Genomic DNA, 27810 nt, shown 5'->3' on the forward strand with positions numbered 1-27810 from the left:
AACTCGGATGCTATAACGCTCATTTTCGATGAGTTTGTTTAATGTTAAAAATGAATAACCAGCCCAAATTAAATTCGCCTATACCCGTTCTCTGAATTCGTGGTTTAAGTTTGTCAGCATTATAAGGTCCAAGCCGAAACTACTAATTAATCAGATTTTCTGCTGATGTCATCTAAAGAGAAGAAAATCATCGCATGAAATATTCAAGCCATTTGTTTTATTTCCCAAAGGATAATTAACATTATTTGTGTACATTTTAGAATAAGTTCTCAGGAGCGACCAAAGAATTTGGCAGGAATATAAGCGCAGAGGAACTCTACTAAAATAATTCACTGGTCTTATGCGGAGCTAGTTAGCTTCCTTGTAGGAGTGAAAATTAGAGCATCCGTTCTTTGGAGTACAGATGTTGCAAAGAATTCGGCAGCACATGGACTCAATTTTCAATTTCTTGCTCAATTTACATACCCGGTTACACGGAACTAAAATTTAAAACGGTTTCTTCGGAATTTCACACGATTTTACTACACAGCAGAACTAAATGTTTACTTTCCAATATTTCATTTCTGATTTACAATTTATTTAAATGACCAAACAAAACTAAAAAACAAAAAATGGTAATGAGGCCAAATGGCTTGCACGCATCAAAAATGCTAAACGTGGTTCTATCTTAATATAATTTTATCATGCAACAATCCATACACTGTCTCTAATAATTCCTATTGTTACTTTAAACATTTCGATTCCACTGGGCCTTTCAAACCTAAAACCAATCAGGTAATTTCTTCGTACAAAATATTTTTATTTGAAATAAATTATCTCAATATAAAAGAAATCTCGTGGTAAAACAACTGAAATAATACAACTTCGATATATGTATGTATGTACGTAAAAATGGTAATATCTTATACTAGAAATGCTTTGAGGTACATGCACAAATAATTACTACATAAACAAATAATTCGAATTAGATCGAACATAGCACTTATACATGTGTACAACGTCTTGTAGACTTGAGCGAATCTGTAGGTATTTAATGTTTGCATTTTGAGTTAGGTTGAACGATCCTTATATGGATCAAATTATTGTTCAGTTGTTGGTGAGTTTATTGAACGTTTCTTCGATAGGTGCGAGCACTACAATTACCACCAATACAAGAACGAAAAGTATCAGAACTACAGTGTAGGCTGCTAGAAGTCCCTTGCGAAAAGCGGCATACTGAAACAAGGCAAATCAATGTTAGTGATTTGAATTAATGCAAATTTACAGAATTTAGTAGTCTACCGGTGCGTCCATTTTGTGGTCCATCCTATGACCATTGCGCATACCATGGTGGCCCATGTCACTCATTTGAAAAGCATTGACTTGCTGCGTATGTTGGCGATCTGAGGAGCATCCGGCAATCTGCATACACAAAAATATCTTAAAATTAAATCAATGTTCCCCGATGCAGGAGGAACGCTAAGACACAACTATCATTGAAATTCACTAAAAAATCTTTGCATAATTGCTTGTCAACTTACTGAGTAAATTAAATGAACGATTACATGTACCACCACGAATCCTACAAGAATCCAGTCCATCCATTCAGGCAACTCTGCCTTGGTTAACTTAACAGCGAAGAAAATTGTTACAACTATAAATAATAATTTTATAAAATACAAATAAATGTAACTATGCGCTCGTAAGCAAAACATTTGAAGTATTACTCGATAAAATGTGGGCCAGATTTCCTCCTAGCCAATGGGTCCAGTTGAAAAGAGGACGGTTTTTGGAATTTGGTGATGGGCGGAAGAGAGCGCCAATTGGTTGAATGAAGCAAATTATGGTCGTTATAGTGCCAAGAATAGCGTGCGGATTGCGTTCTGATGACCAGTCTCCAATTTCAACAAATATAATAATAAAAGCGGCAATTGTCAGTGACCAGGTAGTGACCATACAAGCACGATGCCACTAAAATACATATACATATGCATACATTACGTACATACAAATATTCACAATGTCAAGAAGGAGGTCATACAATAACATAATAATTATTTTTGCTAAATAATGTTTTTCTTCATACAAAATAAAAGTATATTTTGAGATGTGCCTGAGAAAATGATATCAAAATTATAAACTTGCAGTTTGCAAAAACTTGGTAGCTTGGATATTCTAACTTCAAAAAAGTGGTTAACAATATTTTTATGCTCTTCTTAACAATAATTCTTAAATTGTTCCGGTAATTTAAAAAACGTTTGCAAATACTTGTGACTTTTTGTGAGTTTTGTCTTTTTCCGAAGAAGTATTTCATTATTAAGTTGGAAAACGTGTTTTTTAACGACATACAAATGTGTAATGCATCTATTAATTCAAAAAGAAACGCAAACATATATGCAGTTGCTTGCAGTTACGGATCACAACGTCGACGATGAGGTTAGTCAATCCTAGGGCCTGATAATACGCCTTTTATCTTTTGACTAGACCTCAAAATAATTTTTATGATTAAAATAAGTTTTTCACTTATTCAAAAAGAGCAATACAATAACACAATTTTTATAAAAAAAATTGACACTTATTTAATTTACTATTAAGATTTTATATGAAGTAAAGTCAAAAGTTCTAAACTTTCTTTCACTTATTTAGATCAAAGTCTTTCGTTAATCTTAATTTCCTGTGCAATGCAACAGGGCAGACGTGACTATCCGATTTCCACGATTTCTATAATTTTGCATATATTTTCAACGATTGGTTTAACAGAGTGTGCCTCATCTTCAACGTCCATATTACCAGAACAAATGAATTGAAAGTCACCACTTTGCAGATACATCCATCCATTCGATACTGCACTGGGTCCATAAGCAGCACATTTTTTTTGGCCGGCTGCTCCAATTTTTCATTTTGATCCGAATGTTAATTTTCTTCTTCATCAACTTTAAATCGCCGTGTATATTTTTTACTTCATCTAATATTTCATACTCGTATAAATTTCGTTTTTCGGAAAAGTCTGGCGAACGAAAACTCATAATTGTCAAGTCCGAAAAGACTTACTTGATTAATTTAATATTTCACATTGCTCTAATAAATAATATATTAGTAATAGTAATAATATAAATTTGTATGTTGATAGTATAAATGTAGTTTTCAAAAACGAATAAAGAAGAGCTGCTTTATGGCATCAAGCCGATTTTTTAAAGATTTGAGCTGAGACGCTTGGCAGATCAGTGTGAGATTTACATATATGTGTATATTTTGTAATACTTACAACAAACCATTGATCCTTTCCACATGTCTGTTTGCCAACCCAAGTTTGTTTGAAATAACGCGCTAATAGAATTCCCAACGACGTTGTGCCGATCCAGGCCACCACCATGAAAGCACCATGTAACCGTAGCAATAGTGTAGACGATCCAGATAAATCCTGAACCACAGCCAAGTTTATCGGGCCAGCAGAGGGCAAACGTCCAATATCGTGATATCCAACACTATTTTCTGTAGAATATAAAACACAATTCGCCAAATTGTATATTCTTAGAAAAACTTAAAATAATGACTGATTTCCACTAGGACATTTTTATGACAAAGAGAGTCATATCTAATGAAAACACGTATCATTTCGGGTCATTTCAATTTGAACCACAGCAAAATGTAAAAATGGCAGCATGCATTAAGTCCCAGTGCATTAAAATTAAGTCCTCAAAAAATGCCATTGTGAAAATCAGTACAAGTATCGAACCTTTAAGTCCTGTGCCCGTTGCTAGCAAGAGGTAATATTTGTTATTTAGCAAATCAAATGTTTTGCCTTGCACCTGAGTAATAACCTCTCTACGCACTTTGCAATATATAACCCCATCAATAACGGATGATTGAAGCAAGCGCGCGTTATTTTGAGGCTTAAAGATGCAAATAAAATTATCGAGTTATTAGGCAGTAAATTACTTTATAATACATGTACATGCTTACCACGTTGCTTCTGCTGGCACCATAATTAGGTGAACCTGATGTATAGGAGGAATATAAATTCACTCGGCCGTTCTGTGGTACACACTCAGTCACCAAATCTTCACCCATTTTAGCATCCTCCGAAAGTCCCAAAGCAATATAGGCGGCCCCATCTATAAACGAATGGAAATGGTTAGGTTGTAATTAAAAGGCTAGGTTATATAAGTAAGCTTGGGCCGTGGCATAGACTTTCAATGACAAACATAAACAAAATTTGGCAACGCAATCTCTCTCCTAATGCAAAACGGACAACGAATGGCGTCTTTACATAATAGGTTATGTCATGCTTAATAGAAATGCGAGTTTGTACGTGACTACGATTCAAAAACGTATGAAACTTTTTTCTAATAGCGGTCGTACCTCAGCAGTCTTTCAAGAGCATTACCGTCATGTTTTTCGGAGGTTTCGTAGGACAACGTCAAGTCGCACAGCACACATTAGAGAGCAGAAGAACCACCTAACGTTCTTGAGGAAATTTCGTATTTTGTTTTATAATTTAACTGGCTTATATTTCACCATTTAAAAATAAGTCTGTTAAGAAATCTAAAACCCCAATCTCGGAATTCGATTCGCTCTTTGGAAAGATAAATGAATTCAAGAAACACTCTTGATTTTAGAAAAAGATTTAATTGTAATTAAGTAAAGCTTCATAATAACTATAATAAAGCTTCAATTTCGTTGATGCCCCATAAAAAAAAAAAAAAGTAAATTGTCAAAACTGAAAATAAATTCAAATAGCACATACAACCCGCGATAAACGATAGCGCATAATATTTTGATCATTTTTTTTTTTTTTTTTGAATGTAAATTACTTTTTTATAAAAGTACAACTAATTGTCTAACAAAATCCATCGAATCTTTTGATCACAATTACACGGTTTTTAAATGGATTGCTAAAAAAATTTTAGTATGCAGTTTTATAGCTTATTAATATAATTAATATATTATAATGATCTGAGGAGCTTTTCCTGCCCATGAAAAGGCACCGCTGGCGAAGCAGTGCATGCTTCGTGGAGCACTAAGGAGCTTTTTCAAGTTTCACTTGAGTGACCGGGAAGATCATCAAATCTAGGCGATATGCCGATAGCAACCTACCTCACACAAATGGATGGTTTTGGTACTTTCATTTAGAATATAGTGTAAATATTAAGTTAATGATTGCTCTGACCAAATTTCAGTATTTTTCAGCAATCAGTTCCCAAGTTATTATGGAAATTGTAAATAGTGATATCATTTCTTAATAAGGAGTAAATACTCACTACTTCCCGATTTCATTTCAAATTCATACACATCACCGCGCACCGTTATCGCAGATAAGGATTTACAGGACTTGTCTTCGATGCAGCCATTCGGAAGACCAAAACAAGTTTTACTACGGCCACATTCGGAATAAAATGGGTCTTCTGGCGGTGCTGTTGCCGTCGGTGTTTCTGTTTGTGGTGTGTAAATACCACGTGGAGGAGGTGTAGCATAAGGTTGTCGGGTGGTCTGAGGATAAGTGGCGGCATCCTCTCGCCGCACAACCTGCACAGGACTGGATGGTATTCCGACCCAAAATGAATCGTAGGCTTGAGCTACAGTTGCGCTAAAAGTAGACATATACTACTATATATGTATGTGTGTACTCGTAAATGTAATCATAAATATTAAAAAGCTACGTATGACATTAAGTTTTAAAGTGAATTTTAGAAGTGACAGGTGGTTAAATTTTAACATTTATCATGTGGATTGGTCAAATATTATAATTAAAAAGTTGGAAACAATAAAAAACGCACTTGAAGACAACTTCTCCTAGAAAGTCAACTGGAGACTGCCACTCTAAGCTAACGGACTGCTTTGGTCCCGCATTGGTGTGAGTTGCTGAATTTCCAACTGAGTTCTCACAGTTCATTAGTTTGGCCCGACCGTCTGATGGAGGATTAAATTGTCCAACCTAGAAGCAGAATACAAAATCACTACTTGATTACTTAATTACCGCGTTTAACTATTACAAATCAGACGAGGTAAAATTTTTACTAAATGTCAATTTTGAATTTTGAAAAGCGAATTAAATACTTTATAACTACATTTAACATTTTGATACAGTGCATTTATAAGTAACGTAAATGTTTACCTAATTAATTACCTGCATATATGGCATGTCAATAAACCCATTAATAAACCAAAGTTAATAGCACAAATGCGTACATACAAACTTATGGTATTTCACATAGTATCATATGAAGTGTACTTGCTAATATATGTATGTATGCACATAGTATTTAAATATGTGTGTATGAATGTGAATGACTTACAATTTGATGAGGTGCGTTTCGGTTGCGTGCCTGTATCATGAATCCCCCGAAACTTAAGCCAGGTGGAACGCCTACAATGTCCACACGCATCGTTTGGCCCTGACCAATTGCTGACGAAGACGTTTCTATTCGAAATGGCGGTAAAGAACTAGAAGGCGGAATGCCTCCACCGTGAAATGGCAACATTGTGTCGCACACCGTTTCCGGTGCACCTTGAGGTAAACTCATTATTGGTGTCCATGATATCATTTGTATAGCGATTAGTACCACACTAAGCGCCATTGTTTGCCTGCTATTACTGAACATCTTCTAGTTAGCCTATTACTAAAGGACTGTGTCTTAAAATCTGCAAGAAAAAACATACATACATATATCAGTAATCACAAACGTACATAAATATGCACTCGTACATGCATGTGTATATACATATGTATATATGTATGCAAGAAAATATTTACATAAATTCATTCACTGAGTTTGAAATAAACATTTTTGCAGTATATATCTGTACATATGTATGTAGAAAATATACCATACATATATGGGCAAATATACGAGGTTTGTTAATACGTGGCTTTTTTTTAAATTATTTATTGTGCATCAATATCTTCTTAGACTTCTTCAAGCATTTCTTCTGATCCTCAAAGCACTTCTAGCCCAATGATGCATTATTCAATCATGGCAAATCTCTGGCCTTCTATGACTCTTTTCAACTTTGTGACTTAAGCGCAATAAGTGGTGCCGTATCCGTAACGGTATGGCCGCAATATTACAGCATTTGTCGATTAGCCATGTCGTAACCATAGACAGCTGATATTGAAATAGGATTAATGACAACATTTGTATTTTTTCATAAAAACACGGATGATTTTCCACTAAGCCAAATCTAATATACAAATTTTTATCGCAAATATCAAAACAAATGTAAAGTATTTCACAGCTGCTTACGGTTACGACGAAAAATCAAAATTCAATAGATACATACGGCGGCACCTATGTATAATCGTTTACAGTGATGCCCATATGTTTTGTTGGATTGCTATTGTTACGGTTATGACACCACAAATTGCAGCTTTAGACTTGATTACAGTGTTTTTTAACAAAAAATTCCAACAAGTGTGTATGAGCTGGCATTATCATGATGTGAAATCCATTACTAGTTATTCAACAATTCCGGGCACTTCAAGGTAATATTCTCTATTGACACTACAACCTTCTGGCAAATATCTACTCACTAAGCGCCACAGTGAACAAAATCTTCACATTTCGCCGAACTTGGCGTCCTTTTATTGGAATTGATTCTGCTGACCACTTCCACTGCACTGCCAGGGTTTTAGTTTCGCCATCAGTTATAATCCTTTCGAGCAAATTTTTATCAAAATTGACGTCATTTGACAGCTTCTGACGCTGATGGGGTAGCTTCAGTCGTAAATAGGTGTAACCTAACTTTTATATCTGGCAAAACCAAACTAAAGTTTCAAAAAGCCGTCAATATATTTTGGGGCTTGTGCACCAACATAACAAAACAAAAAACTCGAAAATGGAATTAACATAGCCACCTTTTTTGGATAAACCTCGTATATGTTGTTGAACCTGGAAGTATGTATGTATATTATTGTACCTACATATATAGGACTAAAGCAGTCTAAAAGATCAGTCAAGTCGGTCGCCAGAATTTAAATTAATACCCATACATACATGTACATATACATATCTTATATTTGGTCAAAGGTATATTTTATGTGCAAAAGTAGTCACAAACGAAGTCTCCAAATACCATTTTTTACAATAGTTGACATTTTTTCAGTGCTCAAAAGCTCCGACTTACAATTACTCACCATATACGCATACATATTTACCCTATAAATCGCTACATAATTTAATCCCATAAGATCGTGATCTAATCGCGATTGCCTTGAAAATTTTTTTGCTGAGGTATTGAAGTTTATTCAAGATCAAATAGTATACAATTTCGCATACTTCCAATCACTTTAGCGTCCAATGAATTGAAATGTTAATGAATTAAAAAGCATTTACTCATTTCTACATATTTTATAAATTCGAAAGTACATAGTATGGTTGTATGTCGATTGGTCGTAGTAAAAATTGTATACAAGCACAAGCAACAACAAAATATTCATTAGCGCAATTACGAGTAAAGTTGGCCACTTCAACTTATATGTACCCTGCAGAAAAATATTGGGCCAGTTCTACATACTCCATAGTATCTCTGAACTAGAGCGAAACGACTACAGATTGGAAGAGTTGAGGATCGAGTTTGCCCTAGCAGCGCTGCTGAATCTTCTAATTATATTATGTTTATCAAGTTGAAAAGTGAGGTAAACAGATTACGTTTCTCTCACACAACGTCTCTCTCTCTTTTGACAGTAGTTTGTTTCTCCTCGCACTATGTTATTAGTTAGTTTGAGTCATCGTGGCGGATAAGTAGTGGAATGGATGTGCATTTAATAAATTTTTAAGTCATATATGTATAGTAAAAACAGAAATGAAATTTGTGAAAACAAAACAACAATAATAAATTTAAATGTCATGTTCATATTTTCTTTATTGAAACTGAGACATAAGAGTAAGTAAGATTTCTCTTTTGCTTCCCTGTAGAATTTAATGTGGAGAACGTGTTCCAACGTTCTTCAGACTAGTGTCATCTCATAAAGCCTTGTCACGTGAAAATGCGTAGATGGTTGAAAGCATTTCGATTGGAATAGAGAAAGATTCAATACCGCCTCTAAGCAGCTAGTTTGGCACAACTTCTATTCTAGATCGATTTACGAAAAGAGTCTTTATAATATGATAGAATTCAGTTAGAGTTAAAGCTGACTAAATGGTGGTGTGATAAGGTGGGGCTGAACATAAATCCAGTAAACACGACCATCGTAACATTCCCAGTAAAATATAGACTTAAAAATCTTAAACTAATTTACTTAGATGGAATTGTGATAAAAATTCAAAGGGAAGTAAAATTCTTGACCAAAAGTCGCTATGGAAGACACACATGGAAGCGATGGCTAGAAAGGCTATTTGATTATTCAATGTAGGGAAAAGTTGAGGATGTACACCAAAATTACTGCGGTACATCTGCATGGCTATAGTCAAACCTATGATTTCCTACGGGGCAGTAGACTGAGAGAATTTCCCGACGAGGCAAATAGTAATAAACACATTAACAAAATTGCAAAGGTTTGCGTATGTACGCATAACATAGCTATCGTTACTGATATCCAGACAGCAATCAAGCTTACATCAAAATTGATGCCGGAATGTCTTGACGTCTTAGGCCAGACAAACTAGGTACGTATCCTGTTAGCTCTAGCGCTAGGAACAAAATGGCAAATAAATTAGCGAAGAAAGTGGCGGCCTACCCATGTATCGGCTCATAAACATTTTCTGGCATAGGAAAGGGTAATTTCTCCTCTCTCTAAAGACTGTATGAAATTAAATAGGAATTGTTTTAGAAGCATCACAGAAATCCTGACAGGGTATTGTAGAATGAATTATCGTCTTACTAACCTGGGAATATACTCCAACGGAACATGCAGATTCTGTAGGGAGGAAGATAAAACGGCTAAATATGTGCTGTCATCGTGCCTGCACTGATACATAAGCTGCGCAAACACCAGGACAAACTTATTTTACCAGTGGAGAAAATACTCAATAAAATAGGGCAAATACTAAAATTTATTGAGGAAGTTGGGCTCAGAGAAGTAATCTGGATCCGTGAATGGGGCACAATAGATCTTTCAGATCGTAGTGCTAAATCCCCTCATAATAATAATAACAAATAATAATGTACACATACATATATAATAGGAATGATAAATATATGTGCATACTTATAACTGGCGCTTACACTCTTTATTGGGTTTAAAAAAGCTTCTCATAAAAAATATCTGCGGTTTAGATTCGGCTTAAACTGTCCCTCCATTTGTGGAAAAACAAGATGCACAATACAAACACGAGCAGCAGCTCGGCAAAACACCTAACAAAAGTGTATGGCCAATTATTTGTATGGAGTTTGTATGGAGTATCCAATAATAACATTTTTCCAATGCATTTATTGCTTATTTTTTGTAAAATTGTGTTATTTTTTAACAATATAAAAATAATTTAACCATTTTTGTGTGAAAGTCATAACATGTCTTTTTAATAATTTACTGTACAAATTACCAAAATGAATTATTTTTTTTTGTATAAAAATAAGAGTTATTCAAAAATTAAAAATTGGTTACAGCTTTTATAACTTCCATAGCAATCGGGACTTTCAGTGTTTCACCTGAAAAAGTGGTCAAATCTTGGTTTCGATTTTGTCAAAAAATGTGATCGTTCGAAAGTAGATGAATGTATGCATACATCCACACATACCTATAGAATATTTGTGTACTTTACTAATTTTATCGATTTGTAGTTCTGTGAAAAAGGTTGCGTGATTGCTTCAATTATGAATTCTTTGACCGCATTTGTATAAGGTAAACTTATGCAAATGGGCAACATGCATACATACTTATAAATATATGTGGGTATGTGCCCATGGTAGCTTTAAAGTGTGTCCATTTGTATACGTGTATTAGCACGCATTTGGTTAAAACGTTAAGGCACTCGTAAAAAGATTAAGAGTTGTTTTCTTTATTGAGGTATAAAAGATTAATTTAAAAAATATATACTTTTCCCCCACAAAAAGTGTTTTTTTTAGCTCAATATAAATACAATAAAACATTTATATGAGCGTGCGTGCATACTTAGGTAAGGCTAAATTAAAAATGTTTCCTAGCGTTTTTTAACACCAAACTGCCTTCAGAGATTTCTGCTGAGAATATGTTTCAGCAAGTCCCTCATTTTGCAAGAAAAATACAAGTACATAAATAGAACTAGGCGCAAGTTACCATGATCTGTCAAGATTGTTAAGTATAACAGTATTTTTTTACTATTACGTGTATTAGCGTTTTATTCCTTTACACGTCGTACGTCTATATGAGCACAAGATTTTGCTCTCGAAAAATACAGCCAAACTTAAGACACAATACGAGATCAAATAATTACATTCCCATGATTTCAGAAATAAAATACAATAAACAAATATACTCGTACATAAGCATATATGTACGTACGTAAGCATGGGTGGGCTAGTGGTATGTAGTTTATTTGCATGGCGTCATTTTGAACAGGTGTTAAATGTATTTTGTGCTATTTTTCTTTGTCAATGCCGCCAAACTGAATTAGCCCATACAGCACGTCAATATGTACCACGGAATACACCGGAGAATGTACCCAAACACATATATATGTTTGTTTAAATGTGTATACATATACATATGTAAAGCTAGCGAGAGCAGAAAACTCTCGGGCAAGCCGAGATCGACCAACGCTGTGACAACTATCGCAGTTATAGCAGACTTGGAGAAGTGAGAAAAAGTTCAAAACCAGTTTATTGAAAAGTTTATATGTGAACTTTTCACATGCGTGCATATGTAGGTATGTAAATACTTGCTTAATCATTTTTTCTTAAAAAGTAACACTCATTGGATTTTTCTCATGACTAATCCTTTTTAAACAAGAACAGCTATTCTGGCATTACCGTAGGGAACAATACCGACCGTTTGCACCAAAAGCCCCGATGTACGTACATTGTATATAGGTATATGTACATGTGGCAATGCAACTCGAATCCAAATATACTTGCAAATACCCCTCTTACACACTCTGCACGCTTAAACGCTCGGGCGTGGTAAAACTTCATTGTGTACAAAAACTCTGAAAATGTTAGTTTTAAGTTTAGCTGAATTTATACATACACAATGATGTATGTTTACATGTACATCAAATTCACTTTATATTTGTTTTTAGTGTATATGGAGCATATTTTAAATTAAACACAAAACATTTCTTATAGAAAGTAGTCCACCTCTCCAAATAACTGATAATTGAACGCGAATTTAAACATATCGATGTATGGAAAAATGTGCATATGTTAATCATAAAACGACGAAATATTTATTTACGTTACGCACCTTCAAGTGCTTTATTGAATATATGTTTGTCAGTTTTCAAGTTCTGTGCTTTTTAACTGGCTCATCCACTCGCGACGAGAAACCGCCTCAAACTGAAGACAACTCCAAGTTGCCCGACCCGCTTAGACTGAAAAATTAACCGCAAATCTAACTTGCTTGTGAATCCGACTGTATGAATGTCGTTGTCGTGTTAATGTTAACGTGTTTTAGCGTGTTCTTACTAACGAAAATTATGCACGAGTAATAAATACGTACATAAAAACAAATTACAAAAAATATTTAATTAGACCTACATACTCATATTTTAATTTCAGAATATCTAAAAGAAATGCTGACTCTTTTTTGCTATCACCAGCAGCTTATGCATCAGCTCATACATAAATTGTTATTTTTATATTTATATAATATATATTTAATATTTTTCTTTTTTTGCATTTATGTTTTTGAAAAACATTTTATAGTACAGGGTGTGCCATCTTTTATGTTGGTATGAAAATATTGAATAGCTTGGAAAAAAAACTGATCTGTATAGGTGAGGTATTTTTATTTGGTTTGGTTATTTACAATTTATTAAAACTATCAATCAAATGGCCACCTTTATTAGCAATTACAAACTACGATCTTTTTCCTGCGTCGATCGGTTGGTAAATGACAAAGTTATTCAGCACTTACATACCAACATAAAAGATGGTGCACCCCGAATGTGTCCACTCTTTGTAGTACAAATGTATTTCCTTTTAAATACTGAATAACGAGTTGAATAATTGCTTGCAAAGTTTTTAGATAAGAGTAGCTGTATATGCAGCACAAAAGACCTTAAGGACAAACTGCAAGAGAGCAATGGCCTAAAGGACCAAACTTTTTTTTTAGAAAAAACAACAAATTTCTTGGTAAAAATATTTTTATATATCCTTACCGTTAATAAACTCATCAATACGTTTAACCTGTTTATATCAGATGACGTACTTAACCGATTAACCGATAAACGCTGGCATCCTTTCATGAAAATCAACAAATATTGAAAATTGCTCGACTATTCAAATGCATTGGTACCTGTATTATTTTACAACCGACCTACAAAAGATATTTTAGCGAATTACGTGGAAACCAAACACACAAATAAGCCAGTCAAGTTGACATAAGCGGTTTGAATAAAGCGTGACCTGCTCAATAGTGCTAAACAAACGACACTTCTGTGAATGGCCGCAGGAAAGTACTTGAGAAAATTCAGGGATTAGGAATTCAGGAAGAACTACAATGACGCCAGTGTTGTGAGGTAACTATGTATTTATATGTAAATTATAGGGGAATTCCAACGTTCTTCCGCAGGTCAGTTGCGAAAGAACGCGACTATTACGAGTATATAACTCGCGATAATCGGATGTGCTTTACGTAACGCTTTTACGTTTGGGTCTACTTTGCAGGAAAGCATATTTGTATACAGTAATACCACTTTTGGGGCAGGCAACTCGTCCTGGCTTACTCGAATTTCAAAACGGATTCAAACACCGAGAGAGACTATCGCTCAATAAGTGGTGCTTCAGCCCGATATCTGGTGCTGTTCTAAGCAGTACTGTTCGCAAACAGACCAAGAATTAGCACCTCATAGTCCAAGATGTCATGCGTCAGTGTGCGCATTGGCTTGCAGCTAGAAGTCACCGATCAGACAGGTACAATTCACGCCTGAGAAGGCACTCTGATCCGAGGAATCTTCCGACTCCAAAACGGCAAAGGGTAGTTGGAGATAAGGCAAACCTCCAACTTTGATGATACATGGACATTGCGCCGGCTTGGATGATTCTAGAAGGGCTGGGCTGAGTGGGTTCAAATGGAGGACAAAACTCCTGAGGTAGCTCTCTTACTAGGAGGGCAATGACTCCAACGTGGTCAAGAGTAAGAGAACACCGCAAACACCCAGCTCCAAAAGACAACGTGACAACTTGGCACCTCTTTTAGCAGGGCCTAGGGATCAACAGGATAGGTTTGGCTTCAGGCCAGTGGCGGACTTAAGGGAAAAGGCGCGGTCGGCATTTTATCAAAACAGGCCCGATTTGATAGTTAAATGAATTGAGTCGTAGCTATTTCTGTATTTTTTAATCATAAATACAGACATAACAAATAAAGTAACATTGAGTCATCGTCCTATTTTTTGTTCAGAATATAATCCCATTGCCGATTCGTAATTGAGCGACGATGATACTGATTTTTTAATGTAAAGAATACTAAAATTATTGAATATGCCTTCAGTTAAAGAACTCATTACTCACCCAACACTAGCTGAACCAATAGAGAAAGTTAAACCCAAAATACACTGCAGCCCTCAGGAAAGCTGCTCATAATTCTCTTTACAGGTACAAACTCCAAATACACGTCAATGAAAGCAACCAGATCTTTAGAAAAAGGTCTAGTTCCTGGAAGCCCTGACTCCTACTTTTTGGGAGGTGCCCAGTCGACAATGTCTCTTTCGCCACCCGTTAAATCCGCCACCGCTTCAGCTTTGTCACCAGAAGGCTCCGAGACTAAAAGCTGCCGGTAAGAAAGAAACAAAACCGAAAACTATTCTATCCAACGATTTCAACTATCTGGACAGCTAAAGCTTCAGCCTCCCCGCTGTATATGAAGTTCCTCCTGACAAGTCACTGGTCAGCATACCAATCTACCATTCTAACTAAGCTAAAGCTGATGGAGTGGTTCGACACAAGAAGAAATGAGCTCGACAGTAAGATCGAGTTCAGTCTGTGGCTCTCAGAGATCCAGAGCGTGTGTATTGCTTAATAAATACGAGTATTAATCACTTTTGCTCGCACGCTGCCACTTTTCAAGAGCGCACAAAATGATGCTTGTTTTTTTACCAGTATACAACATTTTGAGAAAAGAACACAAGCCTATGAATATGCTGAGGAAGGTCCATGAAAATTTGACAGCCTGACGAAGGGAAAAATAAATTGAAGCATTGTTACGAAACAAGAAAACGCTATTAGTGAAAGCTATGTAGTTGCCAAGAATAAGTTTTATGCCTTCAGGGGGAAGCGATGGTATTTATTTTCCAATCACTTCCTATTTTGACGCAAACTAAACGACTCGATTGGGCTATAATTTCGAAGATATTTAATCTACAAATGCAGCTTCCGTTTCCAGAAGATGGGAATACATAAAAGGAGTTATAATTTAGATTATAATACGTTCACATATACGTAGATTATCTAGTTTTTCGTGTTTAACTCCCAATCCGTAATGAAAAAGCAAGGTTTCCCATACAAAATTTCTCTCCCAAAATCTGAGATTATTAAATAATCCTAAATAATAACCATACTCTTTGCCATACAACCCTGTATTTTTGTGTAATAGATCATTATTTTTACAATTGTAAAGATACCAAAAACACCGAAATACTCCACCAAAATAATTTCTATGAAGAAAAACCTTTCACAAAAATATTTACAGCTGATTGCCAGTTTTGCAGGTAATCTGCCATATGTGAACAGGTAGATTCATTTTGTGGATTTATTGGTAATCAATGCGACCGGGACGAACCTGTGACCCCACCTGTTAAAAATGTAATAGATTTTAGGTGTTTCTTTTCGTTGGCAATGCTAGGCTAAATGTCATATTTGTGTGTCTCTGTAAAAATTTATAAAGATCACGACATTGCTGCACTTGACCAAATATTTACTTCATAATTGCATTTTTGACTTGAATACACAAAAATATCCTAAATAATAAGTAACTATGTTCTGGCATAGAATAATGTGTGTATTTTTGGCACTTGCGTCTAGTACCGCCTATGGGGAATTGGTTATTGGCCAGGACGATCTCATCGAGGAGCTTGCGGGTCTTTTCACGATAGAAGGGAAAATATTTTCACCAGAGACGCAAAACAAAGGGCAATCCGAAACTTCGTTATCCATCAATGGCGGAGAATACAAAGGGTTTTTGAGGGATGATGGCACATTTATCGTAAGCAGTGTACCGTCTGGAAGTTATGTTTTAGAAGTACACAATCCGGACTACTATTATGAGCCTATTCGTGTAGAAATTAACCCGAAAGGTAAATTCCGTGCTAGGAAGGTAAATTATGTACAACCTTCGCAGATCATACAAGTGCCATACCCATTGAAAATGAAAGCATTAACCCGCTTTAAATACTTCCAGACACGTGAGCAATGGAAGGTGAAAAACCTAAAATTACTTAAACTGGATTCATGATTATTAATTATATATTGTTTTTTTTTAACAGATAACGGATTTCTTATTCAGCCCAATGGTTTTGATGATGGTGTTACCCCTTTTGGTAATGCTTGTTCTACCAAAGATGATCAATGATCCCGAAACAAAGAAGGAAATTGAGAATATTCAATTCCCGAAAGTAAGTGAAATATTTTTTGATATTTATTAACATATACAAAATATCTATTCACATAGGTGAGCAACGAGATGCCAGAAATCAGCGAAATGATTACATCATTTTTCTCAGGTGGTAAGCCACCAGAAAAAGAAAAGAAACCAATTTCATCAAAACAAAACAAAAAACGTAATTAATACGAAATATCTTTTAGTGCTTATACTCGTATAAGAACTGGTTTTATTACTGATCTAAATAAAGGAGTTAGTAAAAATTAGTTTAATTTTTTATTTGAGAAATCCTATAGTATTACGACGTTTGGATCCCACCCGCTGCTCTTCAACATTTAATGCTTTCACCAATTCGTTGTTCAAGTCATCAGCCGCAGATAAACCCAGAAGTACGCAATTATGCATGGTGTCCTTATGTAATGATCCTTCCCCTATTGTATGGACATTCGACAAATAACCTACAATATTGCATTGTAAATAACTACAATCACGTATATGAAATGGCTGACTTCCAAAACCCCACTTTACAATTTTTTAGTACCAATATGATACTTTGCATGATAAATTCTGTGATAAGCAATTTGGGTTTGCATCAGATTTTTTTGTTTAGGAGCATTTGACTTTAAACTTATGCAGAGTAGCTGACGTTTAGGAAGTCACCCAATATTTCCACTTCCTCACTTTTGCCATTTCTTTTTGAAACACCGACTACAACACTGGCAATACTGCATTCTTCCTCTTCTGCCGAAGGGTCTACTACACAGGAATCTCCAATTTTGCACACTGTCACCAAAATAGGCAAATTTTCAATTTGAATTCGAGTACAATCATAAGGATCATCTGATATTATTAAGTCAGCTTCACCGGCATCCATAAGCGCTGCCGTGACACGTGGTATCTTCGTGTTAAACAAAGCTGCCTTTGCCGCCAAGGACACTGCATCAAATAAATTCCCCCCGCACTCTAAGATCTAGAATAATAAAAATCATTTGGCTCTTTTCGTGTAAACTATTGCACTCCAATATACCAAAATGTCTACAAAAAGCTTCCAGCATTGTTGGCCAGGTAGAATACAAAGAAATTTCAAATCGAAAGCCTTTGGGGACTCGTACGCATTTGTTAAAGTATCTGTCAATTCTAAAGCTAATTCCTCCCCTCCGCGTCCTTCAAACTCCGGAGCCGCATTTGCTGAACTTAAAATAAAAATCATTTCAATTCACAAATAGCATGTTTTAGTGCCTTACCAATCAACAAAAAACTCAATTTTTCCCTGGTCCGGAGTTAAGTAATTTGGCTTATCAATTTCCGTCTTAATACCAACCAACACATCGGTATTTGCTAGACGCAACCTGGCTGAACCGCTGGCATTGCTCACCAAATCAGTTTCCAGTTCCATGGGCCGATAATCACGTCGCGAGCGTCCATCGCACCGAAAATCTTCCTAGAAGCCCGCAGAATAAAATTACTCTTATAATTCTGTTCGACAACTTTACCTCCACGCCGTGTAATATAAAAGTTTTCTCCGCTTCACTTAAAGAAATGTGAGCCATATTTACGCTTAAAGTTGTTAACCACGACGAATTAGTAATTATTAATTAAACAGTGTTGTGTCAAGTTTTCAGCTGCAATATTTCAAATTTCAATACCCAATACTTGCTATTCGGTACTCTATATTTGACTTTCGTCTTTCATTGTCTTCGTCTTTAAGTACGTTCACATATGCAGTAATTAGCAATAAATCCACAAAATTGATCAACCCGTTCACACCCGGCAAAATTGACAAACAGCTGTCAATACTGCTTTGAAAGGTTTTTCATCATAGAAATTTCTTTGGTGGAATATTTTGGATAACATTTTATAATAAGTAATAAGAGGACAAACGTTTAAACTTTTTAATTATGGATTGAGAGTTAAACACGCAAAAGTGAAAGTATTTTAAGATTGTGTTAGTTATATGTATATGTACAAAAAAATCAGAGCAGCGAGTATAGATGACTAGATGAAAAATTCTCTCATTTTATGTGAGAGCCCACCCAGGAGCTTGCTTGAGTACTTGACAGCATAGCCGATCACTGGACTGATGAACAGCTGATATCGAAGTGCCGGAGCTCCAGAAATACGGCGCCAAAAATAACTGCCGAAAACTGTTCGCTTTTACGATAATGGCGCGATATACATACATACCATACTTTGCAGCAATTAAAATTCAAATAAGAGAGAAAAATAAAAATGAATAAGGTAAATATTTAAGTTAGTTAGAACATCAGTGTGAAAATCACTATTCCGCTTTTGATAGCAAGTGCAAATTAAATGGTGGAGAGCAAAAAAGATAAAAGAGAACAAGCAGAAACCCAATAAGCATTAATGATATTAGACAGTGGTATTCGTTTGTGTTGTGGAATTTCTTGTAGCAAATTATATACTAAGTGAAAGGTAATATCATCTTATATTTAATAAACGCAGAGCTTTTTTATATAAAACAATATGTTATAATATATGTATTGGATAATTTTTTCGTTTTTTCTGTTACGTTTGTACTTTGTCCTACCATAAGTTTTGTTACAAGATAAGTCCGTTATAAATATGAAATTATAATACATTTTTGAATGAAGTTGAATCATGTGAATATAAAAAAGCCATTTTAATTTTCATTCGAAATATTATACATATAATACACAAGCTTTCAAAGGATTAGGCCGTTCAGCTATTGCATCTCGCACGGTTTCCATGGACATTGACGACGCTGCTCGAAATAAATATTGTTTGAGACTCTCCAAATTTCTGTGAGGTCTTTGACAGGCCATATTTTCCAATTCTAACCATAAACTTTAGCCCAATGGATTCAGATCCGGACTTCCAGACGGTCAATCTTCTGCTTCTATGAGCCCCGGAATATTGTTTTTTAGCCACTGCTAGATGGTTTTTGATTCATGGGTTGAAGCGGAATCTTGTTGGAAGATCTAAAGCTCTCCATTGAAAAAGTTCTGCTCAAATGTTTCACCACGCCTTTCCCTGGTACACTTCTGTCCGGGTCTTAACCCCTTTTCGCAAAAATGAAGCAAGCCACTCGCCACCAAACCATTACGGAAGCTGGATGGTGGCCAAGCTGAACCCTTGGAACAACATTTATTGCGCCTTTAGAAGTTGTAGGATAATTTTGCCGTTTTGCTTATTTAAACTTCTTCAACAGTGAAAATTCTCTCATCTGTGCCGTTGACCGGGTACCACTGAAAAAGCTGCTTGCTTGCCTCTGTCGAGTCCAATTTTCTTCAAGCGCGTTGTGAAATGATGACCAGCTGAGTGACGGATTGCTTTCATGTGGACATCACCTCTAATTAGTCTTCTCAGGGATCTAGTCGATACATTAATTTTCCTGAACATGATTTTCTGCGAATTCTTTCTCGAACTGCTTTTATGGCCGCAGTGGTTCGAACCACGTGAAGACGGCCACTTCTTTTTCTGTCAGAATTTATGGTCAGACTAAGTATATCTGGGTAAAAAATCTAATGTAACTATGTTTTTCGCTTTTGATTTATTCAGCGAAAAAATGTTTGCTTTTGCAATTTTTTACTAACACTCTTATTTAGAAGCTTTTAATGTAAATATTGGAACATTTTCGCAAGCAAGTCAAATATGTATATATAATATATACATACATACATTGATTAATTTAGTTTCACGCGAATACGTTTTATGAGTATTTTATTAGATTCAATATACAGAATCCTACCGATTTGCAATAAATATGAATTGTTCATGCACAAATATTTATGATACCAAAAAATAAAGAATTAACTAAATAACAATGGCCGACGCTAACACAATACATATTATTATTATTATTATTTATTAAAATATAATTAAAATTATAGATTAATCTAAGATAAAAGCTCTAGCTACCAGGGCTATCGGCTTAAACACAATACATAAATAACACACTTTGTTCGAAATTACAATTTAATTATTACTTTTCTGTCATGAAAAAAGCTTCTCATATAAAACTATATTACAATATTTCCCGCTCGTGGGAAAGCATCAAGCCGCATTCCACAAATTGGTGCAGAGGCATAATGTGCTAAAAAAGTGCAAGGAATCGACCAAAGCCGATGCCGATACCTGCCGTTGAATTGGTCGGACTCTGCTGGGCTGTTTTTTTTTTTACCGCGATATAACATTTTTTCATGTTCGTTAGAGTATTTATTGGTATGAATCTTTAGTTCCCACCACAAATTAACAACCAGCCCAAATTAAATTTTACTAAAAATTCAGCAAGGAAAGGCTCACCCCCATTTTTTCCATACGGCAGGAAATGTTGAACTTTTGCACTATTGTGAGAGTGCAACATTTTGAGAAAAAACATCTAGTTGTTGTTGCAGCAGCAATACGAAACCCTGCCAGTGTAGTGTAAGTCACCGGTCGTCTTCGTTTAACTCATTGCAGTGGTGAAATTGCAGGTCTTAAGATACTCAACCCATTTGGTCCGCTTATATTGATCTACCAGTTGCAGAATTTCCAAACTGAGATCCCTTATGTGGGGATCCCCGGGACCAACCTGGCGTAAGTGGTCACGCTCATTTGGTAAAACGACTTCTTCAGTTGGAAAATTAGGATGAATGTCCCTGATCCTTCCAGGAGGGATGAAGCGAGCCGCAGCAGCTGTGAGCACCTTGCGGAATGTGCGTTCGCCTACGTGTACATCAGTGGCAATGGGAAGAGCGGCGAAGGTGTCTCGGTAAGTTCCGTGAAGCCGGCCCAATTAGCTTTTTTAAAGTTAAAATAGGACCGGTGGTTCGCGGAAATAAAGTCGGCAGGTCTCTCAATCGAGACGATAATGGGCAAGTGGTCTGATGCAAGCGATAGCATAGGTCGCCACGTTATGCTATTTATCAGACCAGCGCTAGCTATTGTTATGTTAGGCGAGTTGTTGCAATTGCCCCCTACCCTGGTAGGGACGTCGTCGTTCGCAGTACTGAATGTCGAATCGTCTATCTGCTCTGCCAATTGATGTCCTCTACGATCGTTTGGAGGGCTTGAATGCCAAAGATCGTGACGCGCATTGAAGTCTCTACACGAAAAAACATCGAATAACGCTACATGCTGAGAAAAAAACAGGAAAACTTGAATACCCTGGCGGAGAACAGAAAAAAGGCAACATAATAACGAGAAAACGGTTTAAGTATTTAATAACGAAACCTCATTAGAGAAATTGATGTATGCTTTTTTGGACGAAATAGAAGTTTTAATGCATAAAATGTACTGGATAATATTAAAAAAATTATCCGCAATCCTTCCTTGCGAAAACAGATTTAAATTATCCAAAACTGTTTTAAACTAAGAACAAAACAAAAATGTATGAACCTTTTATTTCTTAATAAAACAACAACAATTTAGGAAATTGCCAATACTTTTACTTTATTGGCTCGCAAATTTTACGAATTTTAGTGTTTATATAAACTCCGGGCATGTGGTTAATCGCCCAAAACAAACCAATTGCATGGTCTGGACGACCAAATAGTGCATCGTCAGTTGGTGTGTCACCTGTTGTCCAGATTCGCTCTAAATGTGACCATTTTGTTTATTCACACATTTACTCCTCATAACCTAAAGATGAACTTCTAGCAACCAGTAGACATTTTACTCAGTTGTACCTCTTAACAATATAATTTGCCAGAATGCACTGAATAGAAATTCAAAAAGGTGTATTTATTTAGTTAGATCTTTTTACGAATAACCCTATCCAAAATTCTGTACACTTAAAATCACTCGTTAATGCGCGATTTTTGGATAATGATTTCAATGTCAATTGCTCAAAATATCAGTTTATCCTCCGTATTAGAACAAGTCAATTATTATTACATAAATGAGTTGTGTGTATTTCAAAATTAAAATTTAATTGTTTTCCATTGGTAAGCAAGCAGAAAAAATAGTTTAATAAAGAAAATATTACTCTAATTTTCGATTGTTTCCAATATGGGCTTATACTTTCTACGATAATATTGCAAAACAACCATAAAAACTGCTCAGTAAATTCATGTTGCTTTTCGCAAAATTCAATCACATTTTCCCCAATATGTACTGTTGAGATTACTAAACACTTCAATTAGCCCAAGAAAGCAACTGTTTCATATCAGGATCATTTTCTAAAAAACAAAATAAACGCGCAATAAATAAGTAAAAACACTTTAGCGTTATAGACAAATGCTTATTTTACCGTAATCTTCTGCTGAAGTTGTAGCAGATGCCGTTTCTTTCTTTTTCTCAGGGATTTTCACTGGCACTTCATCGGCCGGTACCTCGGGTAATGTGACATTTGGTTCTGGTATACCGATAACTTTTTTATCAAACTCTTCTTGTTCCAATTCATCTAATTCGCGCTCAAGGTCTTCATCATCCAAATCAGCGCCTGTATATTAAATTAAATTATAATATAAGTGAGCAAATAATTCATTATAATACAAACCAAACGCAACTGGGTTGGAAATAGCATCAGAAATTTCACGCGCAACATCTTGTTGCTCAGCAATATCATCCATCATATCGTGCACATTATCCACATCCCTGGAATAAAGATAATAAACACAACGAGTGAATGAAGACTTTACATAAAAAATTTAAAATACTGTATAAACTAACATATTTTTGTGTGCTGCCTTGAGTGCATCAGCAGCATTTTTCATTGTTGTCAAGACTGCTGTATTCGTATTAGCGCTTTCCAACGCTTCGCGCTGCATTTCAATCGTAGACAAGGTTCCATCAATTTGCTGTAGCTGCTTCTCCAGGCGCTTCTTTTTCTTAAGCGCTTGCAATGCAACTAAAAATATAAGAAAATACGCAATATAAATCACATAGATACACTTGCACATATAAATTATTACAATTATCAGTAACATTGACTCAATTCCCCATCGACATAAACAAGAATTTTTTGAGTATCTCTACGTTTATATGTTCACATAACTGTCCATATACAGCGAAAAGTGAATATCTATAAAACACAAGAATGATAGTTTCTGTGCACCGTGTATTAGACATGGTTGAATGGTATAATTCGCTCATGTCAATTCGATATGTTGTCTTGATCATTTTATTGTTAATATGCACGCACAACCAACACTTTTTTATAACACTCAATATATATTTTTATTGGTTATCAACATTACGCTCTAATGATTGGTAGAAATGGACGAGTCCCGGAATTGAAGATTTGTACGGGCAGTTGTAGCATTATTTAAAGAAAATGAAAGGAAGAAGACAAAAAGAAAGATATTTAATAGTCAACAATGAGTCATTTTCTCCCAGTTGACAACTCGTGAAAGGAGACGGAATTTACATAAATACTAATGAAACGCTCTTTTATACCAATAAAAGAATCTCCTTTTCAATTAAAATACAAAAATGATGCTCACCTCTTTTGTTTTTCGATGCATTTTTCCTGGCAATATTAAGCTCTTCTTCTATCTTAGATTCGAGAAACTCCTGCTTCTTAATAAGCATATTTTCTGTCTCACGAAGTTTCTGTATAGCTTCCCCAGTGGTAGGCGCTACATCTTTCTTCCCACCAAACATTTTTCCAAAGAAACTCATTTTACCACAACTTTATTTTTTATACGCGTTAAAATAAAATTATTAATATCAGACGTTATTTTACTTAATCACACTTTCCGTGTTTTCTTTCTTATTAGAAAAATTGCTTTTCGTTTTGACGTTGCGTGCGTCATCGTTCGGCGTTGCCGAATGAACTTCCATATAAATATTTTTACTTCGTACTCTTTGACATTTTCAACTTAACGAAAATTTCTCCGATTTTTGAACACCAAATAATTTATTATAAATAAAAAAAGGTTTGCAACTTTCGAATAAGCAGATGAAAAATTGAAGCATTATCACTTTTTCTTTTACGGGCTTGTAATAGGGACGACACAGTATTGACAGCAAAGATGAAGTGATATGAAACTCTTGAATAGGCAGATATGAGTAATATCAAAACTAATTTTTGTCGTTAAGAACTCACAGACAATTTTTCTATTCCATTCCTAAACTATATATTTAATTTTATAACAAAGAGTCTTATAAGTAATGTAGCCTATCTATTACATAAGTATGCAGTATTAAAAATCAATAAAAGTATTCAAAATTATAAACGTCAAACTGTATACGAGTATGAGAAATGGTTAACACATATTGTATGTATTTAAGCAATGATTTCAGTGCGTATATTTCAAATTAAATAAATTTAACAATAAGGAAAATTGAAAAGTTTTAAATCTGCCTAGTAAATTAAATACGTATATACCAAAGGAAATTAGCTAATCGATTTTTTTATTTTAAGAAATGGATATAATCGATTTTATTGCTTCATGAAATACTCTTTATGAATGTAGAACTATGCCGCTATGGTATTGAGATAAATAATTAGTAATGAAAAAATGGACGATTTCTCAATGTTTGAATCTTCAAAGCCTCGTTAGTGAATATCCGTCAGATAACTTCTAATAAAGTTTATCGGTAATAAACTGCCGGTTAGCCTCTAACTAAAACAATAACTGGCAGCTGATAGCAGTGAAAATAGAAAAAAAAAATTTAGCGATAGCGAAGATATGCCAATTACATGAATTATCACTTTAAAAAATGGAGAATTTGGGGCGGCAACAACGGTGGTTGTTGTTGTTGTTGAAGCATACATGTACGGGGAATGCTGCTGGAATGACAGTCCTTGGCTGGATATAATTTCGGGTCGTTCCGATAACGTAGATCCGTTTATGGGAACGAAAATTTATAATATGCACTTTTAGCTTTATGATTGTATTGAAATGAAAAGTTATCGAGTATTGGATAAGACCATTAATGAATATAGAAATATCGGCCGCGTTATCGATGATTTCTGCACAGAATTACGTTTAACCAAAACAAAACTAACACAAAACCAGATTAGCTTTTAAGGAAGTATTTGAATAGTTTAATTAAGAAGTATGGCCAATCGTACAGTAAAAGAGGCGAAAAATATTCATGGAACAAATCCGCAATATCTTGTTGAAAAAATTATACGTTCCCGCATATACGATTCTAAGTATTGGAAAGAGCAATGTTTTGCACTCACTGCCGAGCTGTTGGTTGATAAAGCTATGGAGCTGCGATTCATCGGTGGTGTTTACGGCGGGAATATAAAACCGACTCAATTCCTTTGCCTTACGCTTAAAATGCTTCAGATTCAACCTGAAAAAGATATTGTTGTAGAATTTATCAAAAATGAAGAATTCAAATACGTAAGGGCCCTAGGCGCTTTTTATTTACGGTAATTTAAATTGAATTTATTTCGTAGAAGGTGTCTTAATTTCTTCTTTTCTAACAGTCTCACGGGGAGCGCTCTAGATTGTTATAAGTATTTGGAACCTTTGTATAATGACAATCGTAAACTTCGACGTCAGAATAGGGCTGGACAGTACGAAATAGTTCACATGGATGATTTTATAGATGAGTTGCTCCGAAGTGACCGCGTTTGTGACATTATTCTTCCGCGAATACAAAAACGTGCTGTACTTGAGGAAAATAATGAACTTGAACCTAAATTATCTGTTCTTGATGAGGACTTAGATGATGATGTGGGCAGCGATGATGATGGTGGTGGCGAACGTGACGATGATAAAAATAAATCGTTTCTATCCAAGAAAAGATCTCGCAAAGATCATTCACGTTCACGTAGTCCATCTGTTCCGCGGGAACAAAGAGGCGGACGTATTCGCGATTATGATACTGAGTTGGAGGACTATAATCGTCAACGTGAACGTGATCGTGAAAGGGATCGCCACGGTGTTAGTTCGACTTCAAGTAGTAATCGCCACTGGGAAGACCGTAGTGGTGGCGGAAGCTCTAGTTATCGTGGTATACGCGATGATTATAGAGAAGACTATAGACGAGAAGATTACAGAGATCGACGTTATGATAATCGTGACTCACGCAATGAGCGGGAAAGAAGGCGACATTAACTATACAGAAAATCTAACAAAATTAAAAAACAAAAATAAACTTTTATTGCTTCATATAAATTTTATTAATTTTCCTTACATTCGTATTACTTACATATATGTGGTATGTTTTATAATCATCAGATGGTTAGGCTATAAAATGGAAACGTTTTTGTTGGTAAAGGGTTGAAAGTTGGATAGCAAGTTTGTTTTATATTTCTTTTAACCATTTCGGTTTTTGTAGAGTTGATATTCAGTTCACTCCTATGGAGTAGTTAACCACCATGTAGAGAGCTTCGAGATGCTTTCTTGACGCTGGTAATGCAATAGCATAAGCGTAAACGCCAGTATTTTGAAAATTTAAGAGTAGAGTACTTACAGTGACATTTTAAACAAGCAGGGAGAGGATCCCACCCAACGAAGTGGGGCAATGGTTCATTCCTCAATAATAAGCAGCACTCATTTTACCAGTGACCAATCCAGACCCGCCTGAGGCAGAATCCTGACTGCAGCATCAGGGTAGATGTTGTTGAAAGCTTCTTCTATACCGGGAAAGAGACCTAGCGAAAATTCTTTAAAATCACATCACGTTTTATGTTGTATATAATTTCGGTGAGATGCAATTTCGGTAGAATTTTTTTTTTTTTGTGATGGATATTGAGGTGAGGCTTATTGGTTTATATTCCTTTGGCTTCATATGCTTTTCAGCCACATTTTGGAGCGAAAACCACTCTCACCACAGGAAGCCTTATAGATATTTGTAAAAAGGGGACTTAGAAGCAGAAAATATGCCATCTAGTACTAGCCTGGAGAATTGTACGGATGGAAAGACCTAATCACCCATTCTACCTTTGTGTGACTTATGATATGACCATATAGGCTTGCCAAGAACCGGTTATTTTAGGTAGATTAAAAAATTTCCTGGTATCCTTCCTCAAGGCGGTAATCTCCGGATTCCACCAGGGTGATTTTCTCTTGCCTTTAGCACCAGATGTTTTAAGAGTGGAGTTACATATTTTGGTGACAAAGTTTACCACCTCATCAATTTTAAACTTTGAGTCATGCTTCTTAACTGGGGCCTGAGCGTACTGCGAAAAGCGTGTTTGTGGAGTGAGGCTGACAGGGACGTTTTGTATTTTGCTTGGTGCGCGCTCCTCCTATTTCTCAAAGAGAGTTCAAAAAAAATATAGAGATGGT

General features: G+C 35.5%; 5 protein-coding genes across 8 annotated transcripts; 2 read left to right on the top strand and 3 right to left on the bottom strand.

Moving 5' to 3' along the window:
- Positions 1 to 658: 658 nt before the first annotated feature.
- LOC128866845 (putative ferric-chelate reductase 1 homolog) lies at positions 659 to 12439 on the bottom strand. 4 transcript variants are annotated; one of them, XM_054107857.1, is made up of 11 exons: positions 12193 to 12288; positions 6276 to 6621; positions 5757 to 5914; positions 5241 to 5566; positions 3943 to 4094; positions 3716 to 3872; positions 3245 to 3471; positions 1707 to 1950; positions 1521 to 1633; positions 1282 to 1419; positions 659 to 1215 (listed from the first exon to the last, which is right to left on the bottom strand). In XM_054107857.1, exons 2-11 carry the CDS (start codon positions 6579 to 6581, stop codon positions 1087 to 1089), a joined length of 1950 nt encoding a protein of 649 aa, XP_053963832.1. In that variant the 5' UTR covers positions 6582 to 6621; positions 12193 to 12288; the 3' UTR covers positions 659 to 1086. The 4 variants fall into 4 exon arrangements, with proteins under 4 accessions (XP_053963832.1, XP_053963830.1, XP_053963829.1 ...); XM_054107855.1 differs by lacking the exon at positions 12193 to 12288 and adding an exon at positions 12083 to 12176; XM_054107854.1 differs by lacking the exon at positions 12193 to 12288 and adding an exon at positions 12299 to 12439 and having other exon boundaries at positions 660 to 1215.
- Positions 12440 to 15901: 3462 nt separating this feature from the next.
- On the top strand, positions 15902 to 16917 carry LOC128867584 (ER membrane protein complex subunit 7 homolog). Its single transcript, XM_054108950.1, has 3 exons — positions 15902 to 16468; positions 16536 to 16664; positions 16721 to 16917. The coding sequence occupies exons 1-3, from the start codon at positions 16028 to 16030 to the stop codon at positions 16835 to 16837; spliced, it is 687 nt and encodes a 228-aa protein (XP_053964925.1). The 5' UTR covers positions 15902 to 16027; the 3' UTR covers positions 16838 to 16917.
- LOC128867583 (exosome complex component RRP42) lies at positions 16834 to 18307 on the bottom strand. The gene is made up of 5 exons (XM_054108949.1): positions 18145 to 18307; positions 17896 to 18092; positions 17679 to 17844; positions 17333 to 17621; positions 16834 to 17109 (listed from the first exon to the last, which is right to left on the bottom strand). Exons 1-5 carry the CDS (start codon positions 18199 to 18201, stop codon positions 16928 to 16930), a joined length of 891 nt encoding a protein of 296 aa, XP_053964924.1. The 5' UTR covers positions 18202 to 18307; the 3' UTR covers positions 16834 to 16927.
- A 4026-nt stretch (positions 18308 to 22333) lies between these two features.
- On the bottom strand, positions 22334 to 24372 carry LOC128865920 (charged multivesicular body protein 4b). Its single transcript, XM_054106330.1, has 5 exons — positions 24058 to 24372; positions 23285 to 23462; positions 23112 to 23209; positions 22863 to 23054; positions 22334 to 22791 (listed from the first exon to the last, which is right to left on the bottom strand). Exons 1-5 carry the CDS (start codon positions 24233 to 24235, stop codon positions 22748 to 22750), a joined length of 690 nt encoding a protein of 229 aa, XP_053962305.1. The 5' UTR covers positions 24236 to 24372; the 3' UTR covers positions 22334 to 22747.
- A 1165-nt stretch (positions 24373 to 25537) lies between these two features.
- Positions 25538 to 26694, top strand: LOC128866206 (pre-mRNA-splicing factor 38). Its single transcript, XM_054106751.1, has 2 exons — positions 25538 to 25943; positions 26001 to 26694. The coding sequence occupies exons 1-2, from the start codon at positions 25621 to 25623 to the stop codon at positions 26632 to 26634; spliced, it is 957 nt and encodes a 318-aa protein (XP_053962726.1). The 5' UTR covers positions 25538 to 25620; the 3' UTR covers positions 26635 to 26694.
- The last annotated feature ends 1116 nt before the right edge of the window (positions 26695 to 27810 follow it).

The sequence above is a fragment of the Anastrepha ludens genome, chromosome 6 (assembly GCF_028408465.1).
Source record: "Anastrepha ludens isolate Willacy chromosome 6, idAnaLude1.1, whole genome shotgun sequence".
NCBI lineage: Eukaryota > Metazoa > Arthropoda > Insecta > Diptera > Tephritidae > Anastrepha > Anastrepha ludens.